This window comes from Scyliorhinus canicula, chromosome 18, assembly GCF_902713615.1.
Source record: "Scyliorhinus canicula chromosome 18, sScyCan1.1, whole genome shotgun sequence".
Taxonomy (NCBI): Eukaryota; Metazoa; Chordata; class Chondrichthyes; order Carcharhiniformes; family Scyliorhinidae; genus Scyliorhinus; species Scyliorhinus canicula.
Window position 1 is genome coordinate 38,933,952 of NC_052163.1, and position 25,497 is coordinate 38,959,448.

Here is a 25,497-nt window from a genome sequence, read left to right on the forward strand (position 1 = left end):
CCATTTCACCACAGTGTTGTTGCAGCACAGGAGGAGGCCATTCAGCCTCGTTTCTGTGCTGGCTCTCCGAATGAGCAGTTCAGCTGGAACCATTCCCAAGCCTTATCCCCGTAAACCTGCACATTCCTCCTTTTCAGAAATTCACCCAATTTCCTCTTGAATGCCTGAACTGGACCTGCCTCCACCTCGTTCTCACGTGGTGCATTCCATATCTTATCCATTCAGTTGTGTGAGAAAGTTCCTCCTCATGTCTCCATTGCTTCTATTTTGCCAGTTACCTGAAAGTTGTGCCCTCTCATTCTCAATCCTTCCACCAGCATGATGTTTTTCCATATCTTCTCTGTCCAGACCCCTCGTGATTTTGAATACCTCAATCAAATTTCCACTCAACCTTCTCTTCAGAAGTTCCTCATCCTTGGGACTATTCACGTCAATCTTTTCCGCACTCTACCAATGCCTTCATGAATTTCCTAAAGTGTGGTCCTCAGAACTGGACTCAATACTCCACTTAGCAGAACCAGTGTTTTATACCAGTTTAGTATAACCTCCTTGCTCTTGTACTCTATGCCCTATTAATAAAGTTTAAATGTCCTTTATTAAATGCCCTCTCAACTTGCCATTTTCAATGGCTTATGCACCTATACATCCAAGTCCCTCTGCTTCTGCACCCCTTTTAGAAATGTACACTTTATTTTATATTGTCTCTCCATGTTCTTCCAACCAAAATTAATTTGTGTCTGCCCAGTTCACCAACTTGTCTATATCCTTTTGAAATTCTACACTATTCTCACAGTTCACAATGCTTCCAAGTTCCATATTATCCACAAACTTTGACATTATTTTCTGTACATAAAGATCTGTGACATTAATACACGTCAGAAGGAACATGGGTTCCAACACCGAGCCATAGGAAATTACACCATAAACCTTCCTCCATCCCGAAAAAAGATCCATTAATCGCTACTCTGTTTCCTATCACTCAGCTAATTCTAAAACCACATTGTTACTGTCCCTTTTATTCCATGAGTTATAACTTTGCCCACAACTCTGTTGTGTGAGACTTTATCTAATGGCTTCTGGAAGTCCATATACACCACATCAACAGCATTCCCTCATTGAAAAAACTCCAGTAAGTTAGTTAAACATGATTTGCCCTTAACAAATCTATGCTGGCTTTCCTTAATTAAGCCACATTTTCCCAATGACTTAATTTTTTTCCCCGCATCACTGTTTCTCGAAGTTTCCCCATGACCTAAATTAAACTGACTGTCTTGAAGTTGTTGGGCTGATCTTAACACCCTTTCTTGAACAAGGATGTAATATTTGAAATTCTCTGGACATCACCTCTGAGTCTAAGGAAGACTGGAAATTTATGGTCAGTGCCTTCGCTTTCACCATAACCTGGGCAGAATGTTCTTCCTTGGTAAACAGAAATAAAAAGTATTAATTTAATTTCTCTGCCTTGCTCTTTGCCTACATGTGTAAGTCTTCTTCTTGGTCCTTATTCACCCCACTCTTCCTTTACCCTTGCTTGAATCAGATAACCCCACAAAGACGAGTGACCAAGACCGCAACCTTCTTGTTCTGTTCTTACTTGAGGAAGCTGCTGACTTAAACCATTGAAAAGACTCTGGACTCATTTTACTTTATTTTTGCATATTGTCATGTGAGAGTACCTTTAAGAAATGGGTGTTTATAAATAGGTGTGTATATAAATATCTGTAGTGAGAGTAACTTTAAGAAATGGGTGTTTATTACTGCAGTAATGTCAGAGAGTGGGTGGAGCTGGGCTGTCTGTCAGCTTTTTATTTTGCTTTAGGCTTTTTTTTGCCTCAGGTGGGTTTGGTTTCATTTTAGTTTTGGGGAAGCTGCAATCACAGCAGGATGTGTGTGAATCTCTGCAAGCTTATGAGTGTCCATTTGCTGATTTCAACGTGGTAACTGTTCTCAGTATGAAGTTAAGCCTGATGTCTTTCTGTTAAAAGGTGTTTTTAAGTCTTATGGCTGTTGAAAGGAAAATAAGAATTACTTAGTGTTGTATTCTTTGGGGGTTGTATTTGACTTGATGGTTGCTAAGATGTTCACTGTATGTTTTAAAAAGGTAAACTTGAGTTCATAGAATAAACATTGTTTTGCTTTAAAAACTACTTTTCCATTTCTGCTGTACCACACCTGTAGAGTGGGCCATGTGCTCCCCATACCACAATCTATTAAAAGTTGTGGGTCAGGTGAACGCCATGATACACTTGGGGGTTCTCTAAACCTGGGCCCATTACAATATTGCATCTGATTGTATTATGGTTGATGTTATCTTAATTTTTGTTTCAAAACAGTAAATGCTTATTAGATAATTTAACTTCTTGGAGCCTTCTCTGGGAGACTTCTTGGAGACTTCTCTGAGCCTTAGAATGAACAGAGCTGAAGATGTGATTTGGGAACCTGTGCAAGTTAATTCAGCTCACACAGTAACTCTTCCAAAATTACTACAATAATAATAATCCTCACTTATTGGCATAAATGTAGTGATATAATGCATGTCTTTGCCTCCATCGTGTTGTGCGGCACAATCACCGTGCTAAATGGGATAGACTTTGAATAGATCTCGCAACTCACAACTGGGCATCCATGAGGCACTGTGGGCCATCAGCAGCAGCAGAATTGTATTCAACCACAATCTGAAACTTCATGGCCCGGCATATTCCCCACTCTACCATTACCACCAAGCCAGGGGATCAACCCTAGTTCAATGAAGAGTGCAGGAGAGCATGCCAGGAGCAGCACCATGCATACCTGAGAATGAGATGTCAATACAGTGAAGCTACATTACAGGACTACTTGCATGCCAAACAGCAAGTAATAGACAGAGCTCAGCAATTCCACAACCAGAGGATTAGATCTAAGTTTTGCAGTCCTGCCACATCCAGCTGTGAATAGTGGTGGACAATTAAATAACTCACTGGAAGAGGAGGCTCCACAAATATCCCATCCTCAATGATGTAGTAGCCCAGCACATCAGTACAAAAGATAAGACTGAAATATTCGCAACAATCTCCAGCCAGAAATGTTGAATGAATGATCCATCGCAGCCTCCTCTGGTAGTCCCCAGCATCACAGATGTCAGTCTTCAGCTAATTCGATTCACTTCATATGATATCAAGAAATGGCTGAAGGCACTAGATACTGCAAAGGCTATGGGCTCTGACAATATTAAAGCAATAGTCCTGAAGGCTTGTGAGCCAAAACTTTCCATGCCCCTAACCAAGTTGTTCCAGTACAGTTACAACACTGGCATCTACCCAGCAATTTTTTTAATTGCCCAGGTGTGTACTGAACACAAGAAACAGGACAAATGCAACCAAAGAAGCATAGAAAATAGGAGCAGGAGGAGGCCATTCAGCCCTCCAAGCCTGCTCCACCATTCATTATGAACATGGCTGATCTCCAAGTCAGTAGCCTAATCCCACTTTCCCCCTTATCCAGTAGCACAATGGTTAGCACTGTAGCCTCACAGCGCCAGGGTCCCAGATTCAATTCTTGGCTTGGGTCACTGTCGGTATGGAGTCTGCACGTTCTCCCCATGTCTGGGTGGGTTTCCTCCGGGTGCTCCGGTTTCCTCCCACAAGTCCCGAAAGACGTGCTGTTAGGTGATTTGGACATTCTGAATTCTTCCTCTGTGTACCCGAACAGGCGCCGGAGTGTGGTGACTAGGGGATTTTCACAGTAACTTCATTGCAGTGTTAATGTAAGGCTACTTGTGGCAATAATAAAGATCATTATTATATCCTTTGGTCCCCTTTGCCCTAAGTGCTATATCTAACTGCTTCTTGAAAACATGCAATGTCTTGGCCTCATCTATTTCCTATGGTGATGAATTCCACAGGCCGAGCACTCTTTAGGTGAAGAAATTTCTCTCATCTCTGACCTAAATATACTACCCCATATCCTCAGACTGTGACCCCTGGTTCTGGACACACCCACCATTGGGAACATCATTCCTGCATCTACCCTGTCTAGTGCTGTTAGAATTTTAAGGGGTTTCTATGAGCTCACCCCTCATTCTTCTGAACTTCAACGAATACAATCCTAACAGATTTAATCTCTCCTCATACGTCAGTCCCGCCATCCCAGGAATCAGTCTGGTAAACCTTCGCTACACCATCCCACCAGTAGTCTCGATAGTCAGCAAAGTGATGGAAGGGGTCATCAACAGTGTTATCAAATGGCACTTACTCAGCAATAACCTGATCACAGACGCTCAGTTTTGGTTCCGCCAGGGTCACTCATCTCCTGGCCTCATTTCAGCCTTGGTTCAAACATTAACAAAAGAGCTGAATGTCAGAAGTGACGGGAGAGTGACTGCCTTGACATCAAGGCAGCATTTGATTAAGGATACCATTAAGGAGTCCTAGCAAAATGAGTCAATGGGAATGAGAGGGGAAACCCTCCTCTGGTTGGAGTCATACATGGCACAAAGGAAGGTGGTTGTGCTGGTTGGAGGTCAATCATCTCAGCTCCAGGAGTTCACTACTGGAGTTCATCAAGATAGTGTCCTCGGCCCGACCATCTTCAGCTGCTTCATTCATGGCCTGGTTACAAGTGGGGATGTTCGCTGATGACTGCACAATGTTCAGCACCGTTCGCGACACCTCAGACACTGAAGCAGTTCATGTCCAAATGCAGCAAGACTTGGACGATATCCCAGGCTTGGGCTGACATGTGGCAAGTAACATTCTCGCCACACAAATGCTACACAATGGCCATCTACAAGAGAGGATCTTACCATCGGCCCTTGCCATTCAATGGCATTACTATTGCTGAATCCCCTGCTATCAACATCCTGAGGGTTACCATTAACCAGAAACTGAACTGGACTAACCATATAAATTCTGTGCTTACCAGAGCAGATCAAAGGCTAGGAATCTTGCGGTAAGTAACTCATCATCTGATCTCCCAAAGCCTGCCCACCATCTACAAGGCACAAGTCAGGAGTATAATGGAATACTCTCCACTTGCCTGGATGAGTGCGGCTCCAACAACACTCAAGAAGCTTGACATCATTCAGGACAAAACATCCTGCTTGATTGCTACCCCTTTCCCAAACATTAATTCCCTCCACCAACAACGCACAGTGGCAGGCAGATACAAGATGCATTGCAGGAACTCACCAAGGTTCTTTAGGCAGCACCTTCCAAACCCGCAACCACTCCCATCTAGAAGGACAAGAGCAATAGGTAACTGGAAACATCACCCCATCAAGTCACTCACCATCCTGACTTGGAAATATAGCGCCTTTCCTTCACTGTTGATGAGTCAAAATCCTGGAACTCCCTCCCTAGCAACACTGTGGGTGTACCCACATCGCGGGGACTGCATCAGTTCAAGAAGACAGCTAACCACCACAATCTGAAGGGAAACTAGGGATGGGCAATAAATTCTTGCCTAGCCAGCGATGCTCCCATCTCGTAAATGAATAAAAACTAAATGTCGGGAGCATACTTGAAGTATTGTTGGTACAGTATTATAGCATTGTCTCGATATCACTTCAAAGTAGCTCCCATTTATTTGAAGAAATGACGCATGAAAAAAGTTCAACTATTAATTAACAATGACTGGTGATTTTAAGTAATCCCCAAAGCCACTATATATTCAATTGTGTTCACTGAAACTTATGTTCTTAATGTCCATCATTATGTCTGCCTTGCTCAAATTATCTGCTTCAAAGAATGTTGTTGCTATCCTGACATCGTGACATTACTGGCCTATAAATTCAAAATGAGAAGTAATTACAATTTACTGGTACACTGTGAGGTAATTTGAGCATGTTGCTTTCATATAGTTCAAACTAAATTTTATCTTAACCATAATAACTGAAACATGCAGGTCCAAAATGTCCCAGAATGTTCTGACGTGGCAGTAGCATGAGTGCATAATTGCTGAACTGATTAATGCCATTTATACAATAACATTCAGATCTTTTGTGATGCTGCTGAGATACATCCACCAAACGTCTCAGCCACTCACTCATTAATTTAACTTTGCCCCCAGTGCTCCACACAAGCTTCCTCAATTTATGAAAATAATTGGCTGATATAGATTAACACACAGAAATTGTGCCATAGGAGGAGTGCCTGTTGTATCTGTTTCAGTATAATTCAGCAGTGTTAACCTCGGACTATTTTGCAGTGGACCAGTGCACTAGGCTAACCCAGTGCCACAATGACAAATAATCACTACAACAAGCCCCTCAAGGAGGTGTCCGCCAATACACTAATACATAAATGGATCACCTAAAGCAATAGGAACAGGAATAGGCCATTCAGCACCCTGAGTCTGTTCTGAAATTCATTGAGATCTTGGTGATCTGTGACTGAACCCCATTTGCCCACTTTTGTCCACACCCCTTACGACCTCTGCATCACAAAAATCTATCAATCTCAGACTTGAGATTTATGATTGAGCAACAGTCAACCTTAGTTTTCAGCAGAAAGTTCCACAATTACCACTCTTTGCATGAGGAGGTTTTTTAAAAATTCCTTCACTGGATACAAATGCTTCTGGCTAGGCCAACATTTATTGCTCAGTTAGGGATCACTTGCCGTTGAGAAGGTGGTGGTGAGCCTTGAACCCGCTGTCAGGAAGAGAGTTCCAAGATTTTGACCCAGTGACAGTGAAGGAACAACAGTATTGTTCCAAGTCAGGGTGGTGTATGACTTAAAGGGGAATTTGAAGGTGGTGGTGTTTCCATGAATCTGCTGTCGTTGTCCTGAGTGGGATAGAAGTTTTACGTTTGGAAGATACTGCCGAGGAGCCTTGATCAGTTTCTGTGTTTCATCTTGTAGATTGTATATACTGCTGCCACTGCTGCCACTGTATGTTGGTAGCTAAGGGATTGAAAATCTAAGGTGGTAGATGGGGTGGCAATCAAGCGGGCCACTTTGCCCTGGATACTGTCGAGCTTCTTGAGTATTGTTGGAGCTGCACTCATCTAAGCAAGTGGAGAGTATTCTATCACACTCCTAACTTGCACCCTGTAGATGGTGGACATGATTTGCGGTGTCAGAAAGTGAGTTACTTACCAGATAATTCCCAGTCTCTGACCTGTTTTTGTAGCCATTGTATTTGCCTGGCTGCTCCAAATCAGGTTCTAGTCAATGGTAACCTCTAGGATATTGAATGAGGTAGTTTCAGTGATGGCAGTCTCCCAAGGTTAGAATCTCTCTTCTTGGAGACAGTCATTGCCTGGTACATCTGTGGCACAAATGTAACTTGCCACTTATTAGGCCAAGCCTAAATGTTGTCCAGGTCTTGCTGCATTTGGACATGGACTGCTTCAGTATCTGAATAGTTGCAAATGGTGCAGAAGACTTTGCAATCATCAGGGAACATCCCCACTTCCAACTTTAGGTTGGAAGAAAGATCATTGAAGATAGTTGGCTTAGGACACAACCCTGAGGAACTCCTGCAGTGATATCCTGGGAATGAGATATTTTACATCAAACAGCCATAATCATCTTCCGTTGTGCTCTGACTACAAACAGTGGAGAGTTTTCCCCTGATTCCCATTGACTTCAGTTTTACCAGGGGTTCTTTGTGCCACACTCCGTCAAATACTGCTTTGATATCAAGGGCAGTCACTCTCATCTGACCTCTTGAGATCAGCTATTTTGTCCATGTTTGGACCAAGGCTATAATAAAGGAGCTGAATGGACTTGGCAGAACCCCAAAGTAAGCAGCTTATTTCTGCGCAAGTGCCATTTGACAACAATAACAAAGACTCCTTCCGTCGCTTTGCTGATTACCAGCAATAAATTGAGGGGATGGTAAATGGCCGGTATGAATTTGCCCTGCTTTTTGTAAAGTTGGGGCTATGCCAGGTCTTGAGGTCACAGATTGTGGTCGAATGCAATTCTGCTGCTGCTGATGGCCTACAGCGCCTCTTAGATGCTCAGCATTGAATTGCTAGATCTGTTCACGTCTATCCTATTTCCCACAGTAGTAATACCACACAAGATGGTGAAGGGCATCTTCAATGTGATGACTGGACAACGTTGGTCAATACTATCATGGACAAATGCATCTGCAACAGGTAGCTCAGTGAGGACGAGGTCTAGTAAATTTTTCCCTCTTGTTGGCTCCCTCACCATTTGCCACTAACTCAGTCTAGCAGCTGTTCCCTTTAGAATTTGACCAACAAGGTCTATGTTTCCCAACTTCACTTCTGAAAGGCCTGGCTCTAATTTTAGGCTATGTTCCATGGTCATATGAACATGCAGAAATGCTTTCTCTTGCTCTATTTTATCTGCCTCCCTTTAATATCTTGAAAACTGCAATCAAATGATCCGTTAAACATCTAAATTGCAGGGAATACAATCTAAATTAAAGTAATATATCCTAATTAGATCTTAGCACCCAGATATCATTCTTGTAAGTCTGTTCTCCCTCGAAGACCTACGGTGTGGTTCCCAGAACAGAATACAGTCCTCCAGGACCTCTGCTCGCTTGTAATCTAGTTCTCTAGATGTGAGGCCCATGAGTACCTCACGTAACAGAAACCAGTCTCAGTCTTGAAAATTTCAATTGACTCACCATATACAGCCTTTGGAGGAAAGGTGTTCAAAGGTTTCACTGTCCTCTGTATGAAACAGGGCTTCTTAATCAATGTGTTTCTTGCCAATAAAAGATGGCCACGAAGGTGACCAACGTGTACTTGTCCACACATGCACAGAAAAATATTGATGGATGATGAATTTTGTTCTTCCAAACTTGGGTTGTGTCAGGGGCCATTTTTAAATTATAGAATATCATTATAAATTGATGGAGCAAGATCAATGAAACGAGTGGAGAACTCCAGTCATACAGGCAAGAAATCGGATTATAAACCGGTCCCACAGAGACTAATGCTGGTCCAGCTTATAAAACACCCCACAACTTTGCGAATACTGCAGAATTTTTATTAGTTTGTGTCAGCTGTCCAGTTGCCTGCATAATTTTGCAACAACGAAAAAAACAAAGGGGAAAAGGTAAAATACGGAAAGAATAACCTAAAAACAGAAAATGCTGGATAGAATGAACAGGTCCTGCAGCATCTGTGTAGAAGCTCGGGTTAATGGGTCAGAGCGCTGAATCTTGTCCAGAATGAAAGTTAAATTCCTCACCAAAGATATAACAGTGATTTATTTTCCTTTCTTTCTCTCCTGGCTGCTGCCTATTCCCTCACTCCCATTGACATCACAGAGTAAACAGTACAACTGAGCATGCACTGCATTTGCAGCAAATACAACCCATTCAGTCCTAAATGGCCTTACTTCAATTGGAGATTACATACCATTGTTGTCTGGCCCACACGAAGAGATAGATCAAATGCAGAGAAATCAAATGCATTTTTATTATTTAAATGCTTCAGTTTTTCCTTCAACCATCTAAATTCAAAGGAATACAAGTCACGTTTATGCAATGTACCCTCGTAATTTACTCCTTCAAACTGGGCATTATTCTTGTGGTTCTGTATGGTAGCCCGCCGAGGACCCTAAATCCTTCCTGGAGTGCAGTGACCGCCTCACATAAATGCAGAAGTAAAAACAGAAAGTGCTGCAAAAACTCAGCAAATCTGGCAGCATCAATGGAGAGAGAAACAAAGTTAACGTTTCAAGTCCAATATGATTCTTCAGGTCTGCGGCGTTTTCTAGTACTTTCTGTTTTTATTTCAGATCTCCAGTATTTGGGGCAGCACAGTGGTGCAGTGGTTAGCACTGCTGCCTCACGACGCCAAGGCCCCAGGTTCGATCCTAGCTTTGGGTCACTGTCCGTGTGGAGTTTACACATTCTCCCCGTGTTTGCATGGGTTTCGTCCCCACAGCCCAAAAGATGTGCAGGCTAGGTGTATTGGCCATGCTAAATTGCCCTTAATTAGAAAAAATGAATTGGGTACTCAAATTTTTTTAAAAAAGATCTCCAGCATGTGCAGTATTTTTCCTTTTTTTAAATGCAGAACTCCAGGTAAGGTCACAAACTTCTGTTATGGGCCAGGGTTTAGAGAACCCGAAAGTGTATCATGGAGTTCACCTGACCCACAACTTTTAATAGATTGTGGTATGGGAAGCATACGACCCACTCTACAGGTGTGGTACAGCAGAAATTGAAAAGTTATTTTTTAAAACAAAACAATGTTCATTCTATGAACTCAAGTTAATCTTTTTAAAAGATACAGTGAATGTCGTAGCAACCATTAATTCAAATACAACTCCCAAAGAATACAATAATAAGTAATCGTTACTTTCCTTTTAACATCCATAAGACTTTAAAAAAACTTTTAACAGAAGCACATCAGGTTTAAATTCACTACTGAGAACAGTTAAAACTCTGAATTCACCAAACGATCAAGAGATAGTCTTTACATGGCAGAGAGAACAACATTACACATTCTGTGGCTGACTGCAGCTCCAACACTGAAATGAAACCAAAAAGACATAGACACACCCAAGCTTTTCTCAAAGTGAAACTAAAAGCTGACTGACAGCCCAGCTCCACCCACATTCTGACACCACTGCAGTAACATGAGCAGACAAACATTTCTTAAAGTGACATTACCATGACACTTCTGTACAACTGAAACTTTATCCCTTTGAGATGCGGATCAACAGTCCATTGAATTTTTGACATGTATGCGCAATACAAATAAAAATGAAGCCATAATTTGGTTGTTTCATTATGGTACAATTAATTTGCAATGCTCAGTGATCCAGAAAGTCATCAAGCGTACTTCTGAATGTTCTTTGAGGCCATCTCGCAAGATGCACACAAGATCTCAGAGCAGAGACAAGCAGCCACAAAAAACCTCCCAGCAAATCTAATCACCTTGGATTCATGCATACCCCTTTTGGCCGACCCAGACCGACAAGGACATCCTCCAAGCTGTACCGGTAACCAAAGAACTGGTTGCATCCTGGTACCCTTAAAAAGGCTCAACATGATATTTGAAGCCACATGTCCAACACTACATTGCAGATCCCCACACATATAGCATCCCCAAGTATAAAGTTTTCCGCTGGCTGACCCTTCTTCACCAGTCAGACTTTGTGCTGCAACATGGCTAGAAGGAAAACAGCTTTAAGATATAGAGCAAAGAACGATACAGCACAGGAACAGGCCCTTCGGCCCTTCAAGCCTGTACTATTCATGGTACCACCCTTGGTCAAAACCCTCAGAACTTCCTTATGCCCTATCCCTTTATACCCATCCTATCATGTATTTGTTGAGATGCCTTTTGAACTCCGTTAATGTATCTGCTTCCACAACCTCCCCAGGCAACTCACCACCCTCTGTGGGGAAACAAAACCTGCTTCGCACATCTCCTCTAAACTGTGCTCCATGGACCTTGAACCTTTCTCCTCTGGTGACTGACCCCTCCACCCTGGGAAAGAGTGCCTGCCCATCCACTTTATCCATGCCCCTCATAATCTTGTAGACCTCTATCAGGACACCCCTCAACCTCCATCATTCTAATGAAAACAGTCCAAGTCTATTCATCCACACCACATAGCTAACACCCTCCAGACCAGGCAATATCCTGGTTAACCTCCTCTCATCCTCTCCAACGCTTCCACATTCTTCTGATAGTGTGGCGACCAGAATTGTACGCAATATTCCAAGTGCGGCCTTACCAAGGTTCTATACAACTGTAGCATGACTTGCCAGTTTTTATACTCGATGCCCTGGCCAATGAAGGCAAGCATTCCGTAAGCTTTCTTGACTACCTTGTCCACTTGTGGTGCCACTTTCAAAGACCTATGGACCTGCACGCCCAGATCTCTCTGACTTTCTATATTCCTAAGAGTTTTGCTATTTACGGCATATTTACCCTCCATGTTAGCCCTACCAAAATGCATTACCTCACATTTGTCTGGATTAAACTACATTTGCCATTTCTCTGCCCAAGTCTCCAACCTATATATGTCCTGCTGTATCCAATGTATGTGGTGCAGTATTCTCTGACAATCCTCAACACTACCTGCCACTTCACCAACCTTGGTGTCATCTGAAAACTTACTTATCAGACCAGCTACATTTTCCTCCAAATCGTTTATGTATACTACAAGCAACAGAGGCCCCAGGATCGATCCCTGTGGAACACCACTGATCACAACCTTCCATTCAGAAAAATACCCTTCTACTGCTATCCTTTGCCTCTGTGATCGAGCCAGTTCTGTATCCATCTTGCCACAACACCTCTGATCCCGTATGACTTCACTTTTTGTACCAGTCTGCCATGAGGCACCTTGTCAAAGGCTTTACTGAAGTCCATGTAAGCAACATACACCACTCTCCCCTCATCAATCATCTTTGTCACCTCCTCCAAAAACTCGATCAAGTTAATGAGGCACGACCTCCCCCTCACATGCGGAGAGTTGTGTAGCAGAAACCTCTGCAAGAAATCCTATCATGCTTCGCAGGGTTAATTTCCAAGAGACCAGTTTTGTAGACCAGTGCCAATGAACTGCTCCATCTGAACTGGGGTTTGGTCAGATGTAATGGCCTCACGTGCTCAAGCCTCCAAGACAAGGCAGGGCTGATTGTATTTTTGGAGACGAGATGGCTTTGTTTGCAGGCTGGTCTTAGCACCAGCACATTTGGGAATTCAATGCCTCTTGCGATAGCCAAAAGTCTGATGCCACTGATTTATTAACAACAAGAAGTCTTACAACACCAGGGGCTGGATTCTCCCCTACCCGGCGTGACGGAGGGTGCCGGCGTAGGGGAGTGGCGCCAACCACTCAGGGGTCGCGCCTCCCCAAAGGTGGGGAATTCTCCCCACCTTTGGGGGCCAGCCCCGCGCCGGAGCAGTTTGCACCAGAAGACTGGCGCAAACACCCGGCGCAGTCGGAAGCGGGGCTGGCCGAAAGGCTTTCGGCGGTCGGCGCATGCGCCGGCAGTGACGTCAGCGGCAGGCTGCCGCTGACGTCACTGCCGGCGCATGCGCGATGCGGGGTTCTCCTCCGCGTCCGCCATGGCGGAGGCCGTGGCGGCGCGGAAGGAGAAAGAGTGCCCCCACGGCACTGCCCCGCAGAGTGAGCGGGGGGTCCCCGATCGCGGACCAGGCACCCCCCCGGGTCCGATCGCCCCCCGCCCCCCCAGGACCCCGGGGGCCCGCTCGCGCCGCTGAGTCCGCCGTTTCAGAGGTGGTGTAAACCTCGGCGGCGGGAGAAGGCCTCCCAGCGGCGGGACTTCGGCCCATCCGGGCCGGAGATTTGAGGTAAGTTTAAAAAAAATGAAATCCCGCCGGCGCCAGCTGTTTTCACAGGCTGCCGGCGGGATTTGCACAACGCCGGTTTATGACCGGCGGGAGAATTCAAAAACCTGCGGGAGCGGAAATAACGCCGCTTCCCGCCTATTCTCCGACCCTGCGTGGGGTCGGAGAATTTCGCCCCAGGTTAAAGTCCAACAGATTTGTTTCAAACACTAGCTTTCGGAGCACTGTTCCTTCCTCAGATGAATGAAGAGGTATGTTCCAGAAACATATTTATAGACAAAGTCAAAGATGCAAGACAATGCTTTGATTGCGAGCATTTGCAGGTAATTAAGTCTTTACAGATCCAGAGATAGGTGTAACCCCAGGTTAAAGAGGTGTGAATTGTCTCAAGCCAGGACAGTTGGTGAGGATGAATGTAATGCAACATAAATCCAAGGTCCCGGTTGAGGCCATACTCATGTGTGCGGAATTTGGCTATAAGTTTCTGATCGGCGATTTTGCGTTGTTGCGCGTCCTGGAGGCCACCTTGGAGAATGCTTACCCGGTGATCAGAGGCTGAATGCCATTGACTGCTGAAGTGTCCCCCAACTGGAAGGGAACATTCCTGCCTGCCGATTGTCGCGTGATGTCCATTCATCCGTTGCCGCAGCGTCTGCATGGTCTCGCCAATGTACCACGCTTCGGTATATCCTTTCCTGCAGTGTATGAGGTAGACAACGTTGGCCGAGTCACACAATCATGTACCGTGCACCTGGTGGGTGGTGTTCTCGTGTGTAATGGTGGTACCCATGTCGATGATCTGGCACGTCTTATAGAGATTGCCATGGCAGGGTTGTGTGGTGTCGTGGTTGCTGTTCTGAAGGCTGGGTAGTTTGCTGCAAACAACGGTTTGTTTGAGGTTGCACGGTTGCTTGAAGGCAAGTAGTGTGGGTGTGGGGATGACCTTGGCAAGATGTTCATCTTCATCGACGATGTGTTGAAGGCTGCGAAGAAGATGTTGTAGTTTCTCCGTTCTGGGGAAGTACTGGACGATGAAGGGTACTCTGTCGGTTGTGTCCTGTGTTTGTCTTCTGAGGAGGTCGATGCGATTTTTTGCAGTGGCGCGTTGGAACTGTTGATCGATGAGTTGAGCATCATATCCCGTTCGTACGAGGGCATCTTTCAGCATCTGTAGATGTCTGTTACGCTCTTCATCGCCTGAGCAGATCCTGTGTATACGGAGGGCTTGTCCATAGGGGATGGCTTGTTTAATGTGTTTAGGGTGGAAGCTGGAGAAGTGGAGCATCATGAGGTTATCCGTGGGCTTGCGGTAAAACAAAGTGCTACGGTGACCGTCCTTGGTGGAGATGAGTGTGTCCAAGAATGCAACTGATTTTGGAGAGTAGTCCATGGTGAGTCTGATGGTGGGATGGAACTTATTGATGTCATCGTGTAGTCGTTTCAGTGATTCTTCGCCGTGGGTCCAAAGGATAAATATGTCATCAATGTATCTGGTGTATAACGTCGGTTAAAGGTCCTGTGCGGTGAGGAGGTCTTGTTCAAACTTGTGCATGAAGATGTTGGCATATTGAGGTGCGAATTTGGTCCCCATGGCTGTTCTGTGCGTCTGAATGAAGAGCTTGTTATTGAAGGTGAAGACGTTGTGATCCAGAATGAAGTGGATGAGTTGCAGTATTGCGTCTGGAGATTGGCAGTTGTCGGTGTTGAGTACTGAGGCTGATATTAACAACAAACAAGTGACTAGTCAGTTGTCACTGAAGCAAACTAGACAAAGATGGGATTCAGGGTTAATATTTCGTGTCTGTATGACACTTCTTTCGAATTCTGACCTGCTCAGTTTTTGAGCATTTGTGTCTGTTTCAGATTCCATCATCTGCAATATTTTCTTTGATTGAAGTTTCTGATCTGAAAGAGGTGCCAACAGTTGTGGCTCGATGCCTGCAACTTCACAGCAGTCTTTTTTTTCAGTTATTATTGATTTGTTGACCTAGTTAGCTCATTGAACATTTTGCACCACTGCTCCGATGTTCTATGGGTGATGAAAATTGCATTCATTGGTCATGCCTCTTTCTTCAAGGTGTCTTGGCTGACTTCACAGCTAGCTTGCTCTTCCTGCAGTCCAGGATGCAGTCTCACCTAGTTTCTATCTTCTGAGAGGATCTGCAGGTTATCTTCCTTGGAATGGCAGGCAGCTCAGTTTTCTCTGCATAACTTGGACCCAGATAGTTAAATGAAGGACTTTATTTTCAACAAAAGATGGAGAGAAAGCAATTAACGAATTAGATTCAATTCCCAAACCTCACTCTGAGGAACGGTCTTTTCACAAGCTTTTGTAATCCTCTGTCCATATTTTCTGGGCCCCTCCTGGTTACATTGAAATTATCTTTTGCAATGATTTTTACGTTCTGGCATAGTCACAAGCTTCTCTGGGGTTCACAGCGTGAATGTTGACATCCAGGCTGGATTTGGGTGAATTTTGACATCCAGTCCAGGAAATTGCTGACCTGTAACTTTGTAGATGATTTATCATTGTCAGTCAGTGCTCTTATCTGAAATTTAAAACATAACCTCAAGGTCATTCCTTTGATGTTTTTATAAATGAACAGAAATCCAAATATATAAATTAGTTTTCGCTACTTGCCATCTCTCATTGTATGACCTTCAAAATATGGTTTCCAGATGATTGTTGGTTTAAAATTCAGATTTGTTTGATCGTGTTTATTTTAATTTGCTTTTGGAATCCTGTTTGTGAAGTTAGCTTTGAAAGTCGAATGGCATTGATAGCTGTGACTAAATACTATTGAATTGTTGTCTCTATGTTTTGCTGCTAGCATGGAGTTGTTTTTAATAGAAATTCACGCTGAAAATTGCACTGTAACAGTACAAATCTTTGAAGTAAATTAAGTGCATCAAATCAAAACTATTTGAAAGTTTGACCTAGAGGATAGTTTAAAATCCTATGGCAACTAAATACAACAATAACTTGCATTTATATAGCATATTCAACATAGTAAAACGACCCAAGGTGCTTCACGGAAGTGTTAGAACATAGAACAGTACAGCACAGAACAGGCCCTTCGGCCCTCGATGTTGTGCCGAGCCATGATCACCCTACTCAAACCCACGTATCCACCCTATACCCCCAACAACCCCCCCCCCCCCCTTAACCTTACTTTTTAGGACACTACGGGCAATTTAGCATGGCCAATCCACCTAACCCGTACATCTTTGGACTGTGGGAGGAAACCGGAGTACCCGGAGGAAACCCACGCACACACGGGGAGGACGTGTAGACTCCACACAGACAGTGACCCAGCCGGGAATCGAACCTGGGACCCTGGAGCTGTGAAGCATTTATGCTAACCACCATGCTACCGTGCTGCCCCTTCTGTTCTTGAACAGAATTTGACACTGAACCACATAAAGGGGTAGTAGATTATCATTAGGGTTTCAGAAGTGTCTGAATGGAAGAAAGAGAAATAGACGCAGAAAAAGTTTGTGATAGAGTTTAGACCCAGGCAGCTGAAGGCACAGCAGACAAGGCTGGAGTGAAGCAAATTGGGGATTTGCACAAGACCCGGTTTGGAGGAGCTAAGATCTATCTTTTTCTCATTTGTTCATCAAACTTATTTTGTTGCTCATCCTAATGGTCTTTGACAAGATGGTTTAAACTTATCTAAATGGTAGATCATTGATAAAGGAGCTGAAGGTGTTTGGATAACTGCCCTGAGAAATCCCTGCAGTGATGCCTGGGGCTGAGTTGATAGGCCTCCAACATCCACGATCATCTTCCTTTGCGCCAAGCATGATTCCGTCTTGTGAGGAATTCCCTCCAGCCCCACCCCCAATTCCTATTCATTTCAATTTTGCCAGGGCTCCTTAACACTACACTCAGTCAAATCCTGTCTTGATGTCCAAGGGAGTCACTCTCACTTCACATCTGAAATTCTGTGTTTTAGTCCATATTTGGACTAGGCTATAATTAGTTCAGGAGCAGAGCAGCCCTGGAAGAACCCAAATTTCGGATCATCACGCTGGTCATTGCTCTGTGAGTGTTACTTCATAGCACTGTCAATGGCACCTACCATCACTTTGCTGGTGATTGAGAATAAACTAATGGGGTTGTCATGACCATGTAAAAAACATTCCCCCAATTGAACTAAGAATTTATGTGTGTATGTACTTATCCCCCTTTTAATTTATGAGTGATTGAATTTAATTATAACCCAGCAGACAAGCTTTTGTCTTAAAAAAGATTACGTTATTATATTACAAAACTATTGCAGAAAATTACTTAAGAAAGAAATGATAAAGTTACTAACCAAAATACAGATGCAAAGATAAGATGGAAAAAACTTAAAGATGAGATTTCAAATTAGTATCTGTGAGATACTAATGTGAGATACTGTGCATTGTGGATAGCACAATCGCTTCACAGCTCCAGGGTCCCAGGTTCGATTCCAGCTTGGGTCACTGTCTGCGCGGAGTCTGCACATCCTCCCCGTGTGTGCGTGGGTTTCCTCCGGGTGCTCCGGTTTCCTCCCACAGTCCAAAGATGTGCAGGTTAGGTGGATTGGCCATGATAAATTGCCCTTAGTGTCCAAAATTGCCCTTAGTGTTGGGTGGGGTTACTGGGTTATGGGGATGGGGTGGAGGTGTTGACCTTGGGTGGGGTGCTCTTTCCAAGAGCCGGTGCAGACTCGATGGGCCGAATGGCCTCCTTCTGCACTGTAAATTCCATGATATATCATTTGCGTTCTGGTTGCTTGAATTCCTTCTTTCCAAAATGAGTGGTTTAAACGTGTGCACCAGTTTAGCAGCTGCAATCTCTTCTATGGTCAACTATTTGGGGATTTGCCTTTTCAGGTGGACTCAGCAGATCAGCAGGTTCTTCAGAGAGAGAAGGTTTCCTATTCCTCACTAATGCTGTGGCAAAGCACTTGTATATTGCCTGAACTCATTCAGTAGAACAGCAGTTGATTTCTTAATACCTTTGCTTGACCAAAAAAACCTTTCTAATGTTGTTTCTCAGAGTTCTTCCTGTGTTTTGCTCACAAAATAGCTGCTCTCAACCTGTCTTTATCACAATCAAAACAAAATAGCTGCTTTGTTAATTTTGATGAAGCACTGTCCCACTAGGCAAAGGCGTTAATTATGTCGAGATCCTTTGAAGGTCTTCCTGTCTCCTTTCCCTCAGAAGTAAAAGGGTTGTTTATACCTTTTAGAATTTGATGGACTTTGAAGGAGTCTTGCAGTTTCCATGACTCTTTATAGCCAGTTTTAGAGATATGAGCCTGACATGGTTTGAATAAACACCAGAAGGTGCCACGTTGTCTGTTTATACTTCCAGTTTGAAAAAGCCTTTTATACTCAATGCAAATGTTTGAAAACAGAAATGTGCCTTTAAGGCAGTTGTCCTTAAAATCTTTGATATCAAAGTTACATGCTTGTGATGGGGTGGTAATTTGCCAGATTGTATTTCTCTTGCTCTTTGTATGCAGGACATATCAGGACAATTTTCCACATTGTTTGGTAGATGCCGATATGGTGGAACAGCATGACTAGGGGCACATGTAGCTCTGGAGGACAAGTCTTCAGTACCCTAGCCGGGCTGGTATCAGAGGCTATGGAGCAGTGTATATAGTGCCTTCAAGCCAATTCTTCATATGAAATGGAGTGAATCAAAGAAGAATATAATTTTGATATCAGGAACCTCAGGAAAAAGGTTAAGAGAGAGTATTCTTTCAGCCCACTGGCTGACTTTGGTTCCAAATGTTTCAGCCTTACCTTTTGCATTGAGGTACTTAGCTTCCCTATCATTGTAAGAAGTCTTAAAACACCAGGTTAAAGTCCAACATGTTTGTTTCAAACACTAGCTTTCGGAGCACTGCTCCTTCCTCAGGTGAATGATTCTAGATAGAAAACTTCTCACCTTCATGCTAAAACTAAACTGACCCCCGTGGATGCACATGGTCTACAGTTTGAGGATGACTACAATATCATTGCCCACTCTGCACCAGATTTGCAAGCCTCTCTTGATCTCTTCAATTTGTGAGGGAACTAAGGCCTCACTCACCCTGTATATTTTTGATAAAGCAGATATAGAAATTCTCATGGCTGTTCCAAAAAATTAAAAAACTGGACACTGGCCTATCCATGATATAGCCTTTAATTCTGCCATCAGTTTAGAAGAAGAAAGTACTTGAATTTACATAGGGTACTCTACTTTTCTACCTTATTTGAGCTTTGCTTTAGAAGGTTTATTACATTGCATCTCTAGTCCAACCATTCTAGCCACTAGGTTTTGTGAAGTAGCTCCTCTTCCGCAGATAAGAGGTGGTAATTCCACTTCATAATATTAGACTAAGGAGAACTGGCAGAAAGACAGGTTTTAAGTACAGAAAAATGCTGTTCTGTGGAAAACTGCCATTCGTATGTATATGTGAGGAATTATTTAGTTTAAAGTAAAATAATACTGAATTAATAGCTAGCGTATACATGTTTGCAGGTGTTTTTGTTTCAATGGTCGAAGTACTGTATTGCTGCTATTCATTTCAGATTGGTTATTGGGAAGTATATGATGGATCAGCTATCAGAGAGCTGGATGGTTCCTTATCAGGTTCTGTTAATGGAATGGACATCACAGCAAATGGGGACTGCTTTGTTACCGGTAAGGAAAATTGGTTTCCAGCTTTGGCTGGAAATCTTCATCAAGGATATAATTTTATATATGTATTGTGTTCATGTAATAATCTAGTAAAATGTTTGAAGAGATCATAAACATAAAGGGCCCAGGGCAGCACAGGGCACAGTGGTTATCACTGCTGCCTCATGGCACCGAGGTCCCAGGTTCAAATACGGCTCTGGGTCACTGTCCATGTGGAGTTTGCGTGGGTTTCGGCTCCACAACCCAAAGATGTGCAGGGTAGATGGATTGGCCGCACTAAATTACTCCATAATTGGAAAAAAACGAATTGGGTGCTTTAAATTTATTCATAAATAAATAAAAATAAAGGGTCCATTTGCCGCATGCACAAATCCATTATGGCCACTAAATCATGCGAAAGGGCCATAACAGGATTTGCGGTGGCAAGATCTTGGGTTGAGATCTTCCCCGTCCCCCTACCTGTGACATAATTGTACCCTTTTTAGAATGGAATTAAATCCATGAATTTAAATATCATTATACGGCTTTATGCCATTGCTTACGGCAGCCCTAGATGTTTCCCCCTGCGGGTGTGGAGTCACGTCAGTGGGAATCACTACTGAATTTTAAAAATGAAAGCCAGCCATGATGACCACGCCGGGGACGCGGAGGTGAGTACAGCCCTTCGGTAGTGAGGGACATTGCCAGGCTGTATGCTAGATATGCCTGCTGGCATCCTGGCAGTTCTCCGGGCACCCTGACAGTTCCAGGCTGGCACTGCCAGGGGTAGGCCCTCTGTGTAGCCCCATTGGAGAGGAGGAGCTCAATGGACGATCAGGGCAGGAACGTGAGCCTGAATTGGGGGGGGGAGGGGTCCAAGACTGTGAAGGGGGTGCCCCAATGCCCACGGGGGGAGGGAGGGTCGGGTCACACTGGTGCTTGCCTGGTGGGGGGCGTGATTTGCCAGTGGTGGAGGGGAGGTTGCCCTCTTGTGGATGAGGGTTGGAAGTGTTCCCCATGTCACAATGGTCATGGGGGGGGGGGGGGGGGGGGGGGGGGGGGGGAGGCATGGGGATGCCGATGTTTGTGGTTGGGGGAGGGGGCTAACTTTTCTTTGAGATGGGCGCCCCGATCTCTGAATCCCGTGGGCGCGCAGGGCGGCCGCAGCGCGAAGGGCTCCCGCCAGTGGCCGTGAGTCACGGTGATTTCGGGGAAATCCCCGAATTTTGACGCACCCCTCCGACTACCGTCGGCCTTTGGGGCCATCGCGAGCAGCCAGCGGGGCCAGTATAAAAACCGGTGAAGAACCCCGCGCGGATGTTGGGGCGGCGGGGGCTGAGGTCCTGGGCCCAGCGCAGCTTCAGGGTCAGAGCAGAGGGGGCGGAGCTACGAGGAGGCCGAGGAGGCAGGCCCGAGTCCAGGGCACCATGTCAGAGCGGTGTTCCACAACGGATGGCTCCCTCCTCGGAATAAGAATAATTCAGATTGATGAAGGACAGAAGGGTGGAGGGAGAGAGAGGAGAAGAGAAAGAAAGTGAAAAACAGTAAACTGCTAAAGGATGCGAAAAGCAGCGTCGAAGAAAGGGGGAAACGCGGGATCGCCGCTGAAGGAAAAGACGAATAAAAGTGGTGATAGGATGGTGGAAGCCGAAATGCAAAGCGGGGCCGCACTATTTACAGTGGAGAAGATGACCGAGGTGATGGCGGGGGAGCTGGAAAAACAGTTTGCGAGGCACATGGAGGCCTGGAAAAAGGAGACAACGGCCGCATTGAAGTTACTGGTGGAGGAGGCAATCGCCCCGATTATTCCCCCGTTGATGGTGGCGGTGGCAAAGGCATTAGCCGAGATGAGAGAGCAGGGCGAGAAGATGAAAGAAGTGGAGGAAGCCATGTCACGATACAGTGACCAGGTCACCTCGATGGGAGATGAGTTGCGGAGGGCTGTGGAGATTAATAGAGGTCTCCGAGCAAAGCTGGAAGACTTGGAAAACCACTCAAGGCGGCATAATTTGAGAATTGTGGCTTGCCCGAAGGGACAGAGGGCCCAAGGCCAACACAATACTTCGCTAAGAAGTTGGCGGAGCTGATGGGGGAGAGTGAGAACCACTCCCAGTACGAGCTAGACCGAGCCCATCAGTCATTAAGGCCGAAGCCCAAAGTGAACGAGACGCCAAGGGCAGTAATTATCTGCTTCCATAAGTTTTGCGTGAAGGAGAAGGTGTTAAACTGGGCGAAGCAGAAGCGGGAGATACTATGGGATGGTACTACGGTCCGGATCTACCAGGACTTGACGGTGGAGTTGGCAAAAAGACGAGTGGCGTTTGGGCGAGTGAAGGCGACGTTGTATAAGAAGGGGGTAAGGTTTGGTATGGTGTACTCAGCGAGGTTGAGGGTAACGTATAACGGCAAAGACTTTTATTTTGAGATAGCGGATGCGGCTGAGACGTTCGTGAAGGCAGAAGGCTTGGGACAGGCATGAAGAGCGGAGCTGGAAGAGAGACTGTGGACTGTTTTTGAACAGCCGGAAAATGTATAAATGTTATAACTTTGTTTTTACGGATTTGTATTGTAATCTACTTCTCTTTGTATTGTTATAGAGTTTAAGTTAATGGTGGGTTGATGGGCGCTCTGTGTTGCGACGGTTACATGTTATGTTAGTGAATTTTATGGATTGGATTGTTGGGTTTGGGTTTTTTTTCTCTGGGACTGGGTGGTAGGGGTGGATATGTCTTGGCGGGGGGGGCAGCCACCCGCACTAGCTAGCTAAAGTCAGTCAGCTAGTGAACGGAGGTGAGAGGAGAGGAGGGCTGCGTACATTGGAGCCTGGATAGCAGGCGTCAATGGGCCTACGAGGCGAGCGAGAGGGGGGGAGGAAGGGTTGGATGCTGGGGGATGTTGTTTCTGGGGGAAAGGTAGGGGGGGGTTTTCAGGAGGGGGGGAAAGGGTTCGATGTTAACAATGGATAGGGGCGGGTCAGGCTTAGGGGGGGGGGAGGGGTGAGAGACCCCCAGTAAGGATAGTTACGTGGAACGTGAGAGGGCTAGGAGGTCCGGTCAAGAGGTCAAGGGTGCTTGCGCATCTTAAAAGTCTGAAAACCGATGTGGCAATGCTGCAGGAGACTCACTTGAGGGTGAAGGAACAGGTGAGACTTAAAAAGGGTTGGGTTAGCCAAGTGTTTCACTCTGGATTTGATGGAAGGGCTCGAGGGATAGCGGTGTTTGTCAGGAAAAGGGTACGCTTCCAGATGGAGAAGGTAGTGGCAGATCAGGGGGTAGATATGTGATTGTGGCCGGGGTGCTGGACGGGAGATTAGTGGCGCTGGTAACTGGGACGATGCGGGATTTGCGAGGAAGGTGTTTGGAGCCATTCCTGACTTGGACACACACGAGCTGATTTTGGGGGGGGGGACTGGAACCTCGTGCAGGAGCCAAGGTTGGACAGATCACGGCCGCGCTCGCTGGTCCCATCAGGAGGGGCAAAGGCGCTAGCTGGGCTAATGGTGGAAATGGGAGGAGTGGACCCTTGGAGGTTCGTGCACCCAGGGGAACGGGAGTACTCGTTTTTCTCAGCATTCCATAGGGTATACTTTTTTGTGGTGGGAAAGGCTTTGCTGGCTGGAGTCAAGGGGTCGGAATACTCTGCAATTGCTGTGTCAGATCACACGCCACATTGGGTGGATATGGTGCTGCAGAAGGGGGTAGTGCAGAGGCTGGGGTGGAAACTGGATGTGGGCTTTTGGGGAACCAAGTATTCTGTGAAAAAATTGAAGAAGTAATTAAGGAATATGTAAGATTCAACTGTACGGGTGAGGTGTCAATGGCAGTCATCTGGGAGGCTCTAAAGGCGGTAGTGAGGGTGAGGTAATTTAGTTTAAGGCCAGGGTGGACAAAGAGGAGAGGTTGGAGCGGCAGAGGCTAATAGATGAGATGTTGGAGGCAGATAGGAGTTATGCGGAGGATGAGGACCCAGCGATGCTGGGAAACAGGAAGGAACTACAGGCGAGCTTCGACCGACTATCCACCAGGAAGGCGGTGCGCCAACTGAGGCGAGCGAGGGGTGCAGTTTATGAGCATGGATACAAGGCGGGGCGATCAGGTGAGGATCAGACAGGGTTCGTGAAAGGGAGGCAGCTGTTTTTGAATATTAGGAGGGTCTTGAACGTCGTTATGGCACTGGCGGAAGGGAAGGAAACAGAGGTGGTGGTGGAACTGGACGCTGAGAAGGCGTTTGATCCGGTGGAATGGGGGTACCTGATGGCAGTGCTGGAATGGTTTGGGATTGGACCAAGATTTGTGAACTGGGTTATTATATAAGGAGCCGAAGGCGAGTGTCCGCACGAACAATATCAGTTCGAGATACTTCTCTCTCCATCGTGGGACGAGGCAGGGATGTCCTATGTCCCCCCTGCTGTTTGCGCTTGCGATTGAGCCATTGGCCATCGCATTAAGAAGTTCGGGAGCATGGAAAGGAATAGTGAGGGGGGGGGGGGCGGGGGATAGAGCATAGGGTGTCCTTGTATGCCGACGACTTGCTGCTGTATGTGTCGGAGCCGAGTGCGTCGATAGGAGGAATACTGGAGTTGCTGCAGGTATTTGAGTCTTTCTCTGGGTACAAGCTGAACTTGGTGAGTATTTTGTGGTGTCTCAACCAGGGGTGGGGGCAGGGGTGGTGGGGCTGCCATTCCGTAGGGCAGGGACTCACTTTAGGTATTTGGGGATGCAGGTTGCCCGGGAGTGGGGAAGGCTTCGCAGATACAACATCACTAGTTTGGTGGGGAGAGTGAAAGCCGACCTGGCAAGGTGGGATGGTTCTCCCTCTGTCACTGGCGGGTCAGGTGCAGGCGGTTAAAATCAATGTGTTGCCGTGATCTCTGTTTATTTTTCAATGCCTACCGATTTTCCTGCCAAAGTCCTTTTTCAGGGAGATTGAGGGGAGGATTACCTCGTTTATATGGGGAAGGAAGGTGGCCAGAGTGAGGAAGGTGCTGCTACAGAGGGGAAGGCAGGCAGGGGGTTTGGGTCTCCCGAACCTGATGTACTACTACTGGGCGACAAATGTGGAGAAGGTGCGGAGCTGGGTCAGTGGGGTTGATTCCCAGTGGGTCAGAATGGAGGAGAGTTCGTGCAGGGGGTCGGGGCTGAAGGCACTAGCAACGGCCCCGATAGCTCCGGGGAAATACTCAGGGAGTCCGGTAGTAATAGCCTCATTGAAAATCTGGAGGCTGTTTTGCCAACACTTCAGGTTGGGGGCAGGGTCGAGGGAAATGCCGATCCGGGAGAACCACAGATTTGAGCCAGGGAGGTGGGACGGACGCTTTCGGAAAAGATTTGTTTCCTCGGGGTCGATTTGCAGGATTGAGGGAGCTGGAAGCAAAGTTTGGGCTGGAGCAGGGAGAAGTGTTTAGGTATATACAGGTTCGGGACTTTGCCAGGAAGGAGATACAGAGCTTCCCGGAGGAATCGGCCTCCACGTTGTTGGAGGAGGTGCTGGCGGCAAGTGGACTGGAGAAGGGGACAGTGTCAGCGGTATACGGAGCTATGTTGGAAAAGGATAAGGCACCACTGGAGGGGATCAAAGCAGAGTGGGAGGAAGAATTGGGAGAGGT

General features: G+C 45.8%; 1 protein-coding gene across 2 annotated transcripts in view; it reads left to right on the plus strand.

The window, feature by feature from the left end:
- cfap52 (cilia and flagella associated protein 52) overlaps positions 1-25,497 on the plus strand; it is a 102,077-nt gene that overhangs the window by 61,061 nt on the left and 15,519 nt on the right. For both annotated transcript variants that reach the window (XM_038777099.1, XM_038777100.1), the window contains one exon: positions 19,805-19,916. In XM_038777099.1, the coding sequence (XP_038633027.1) occupies positions 19,805-19,916 (112 nt within the window). The remainder of the gene's footprint in view (positions 1-19,804; positions 19,917-25,497) is intronic.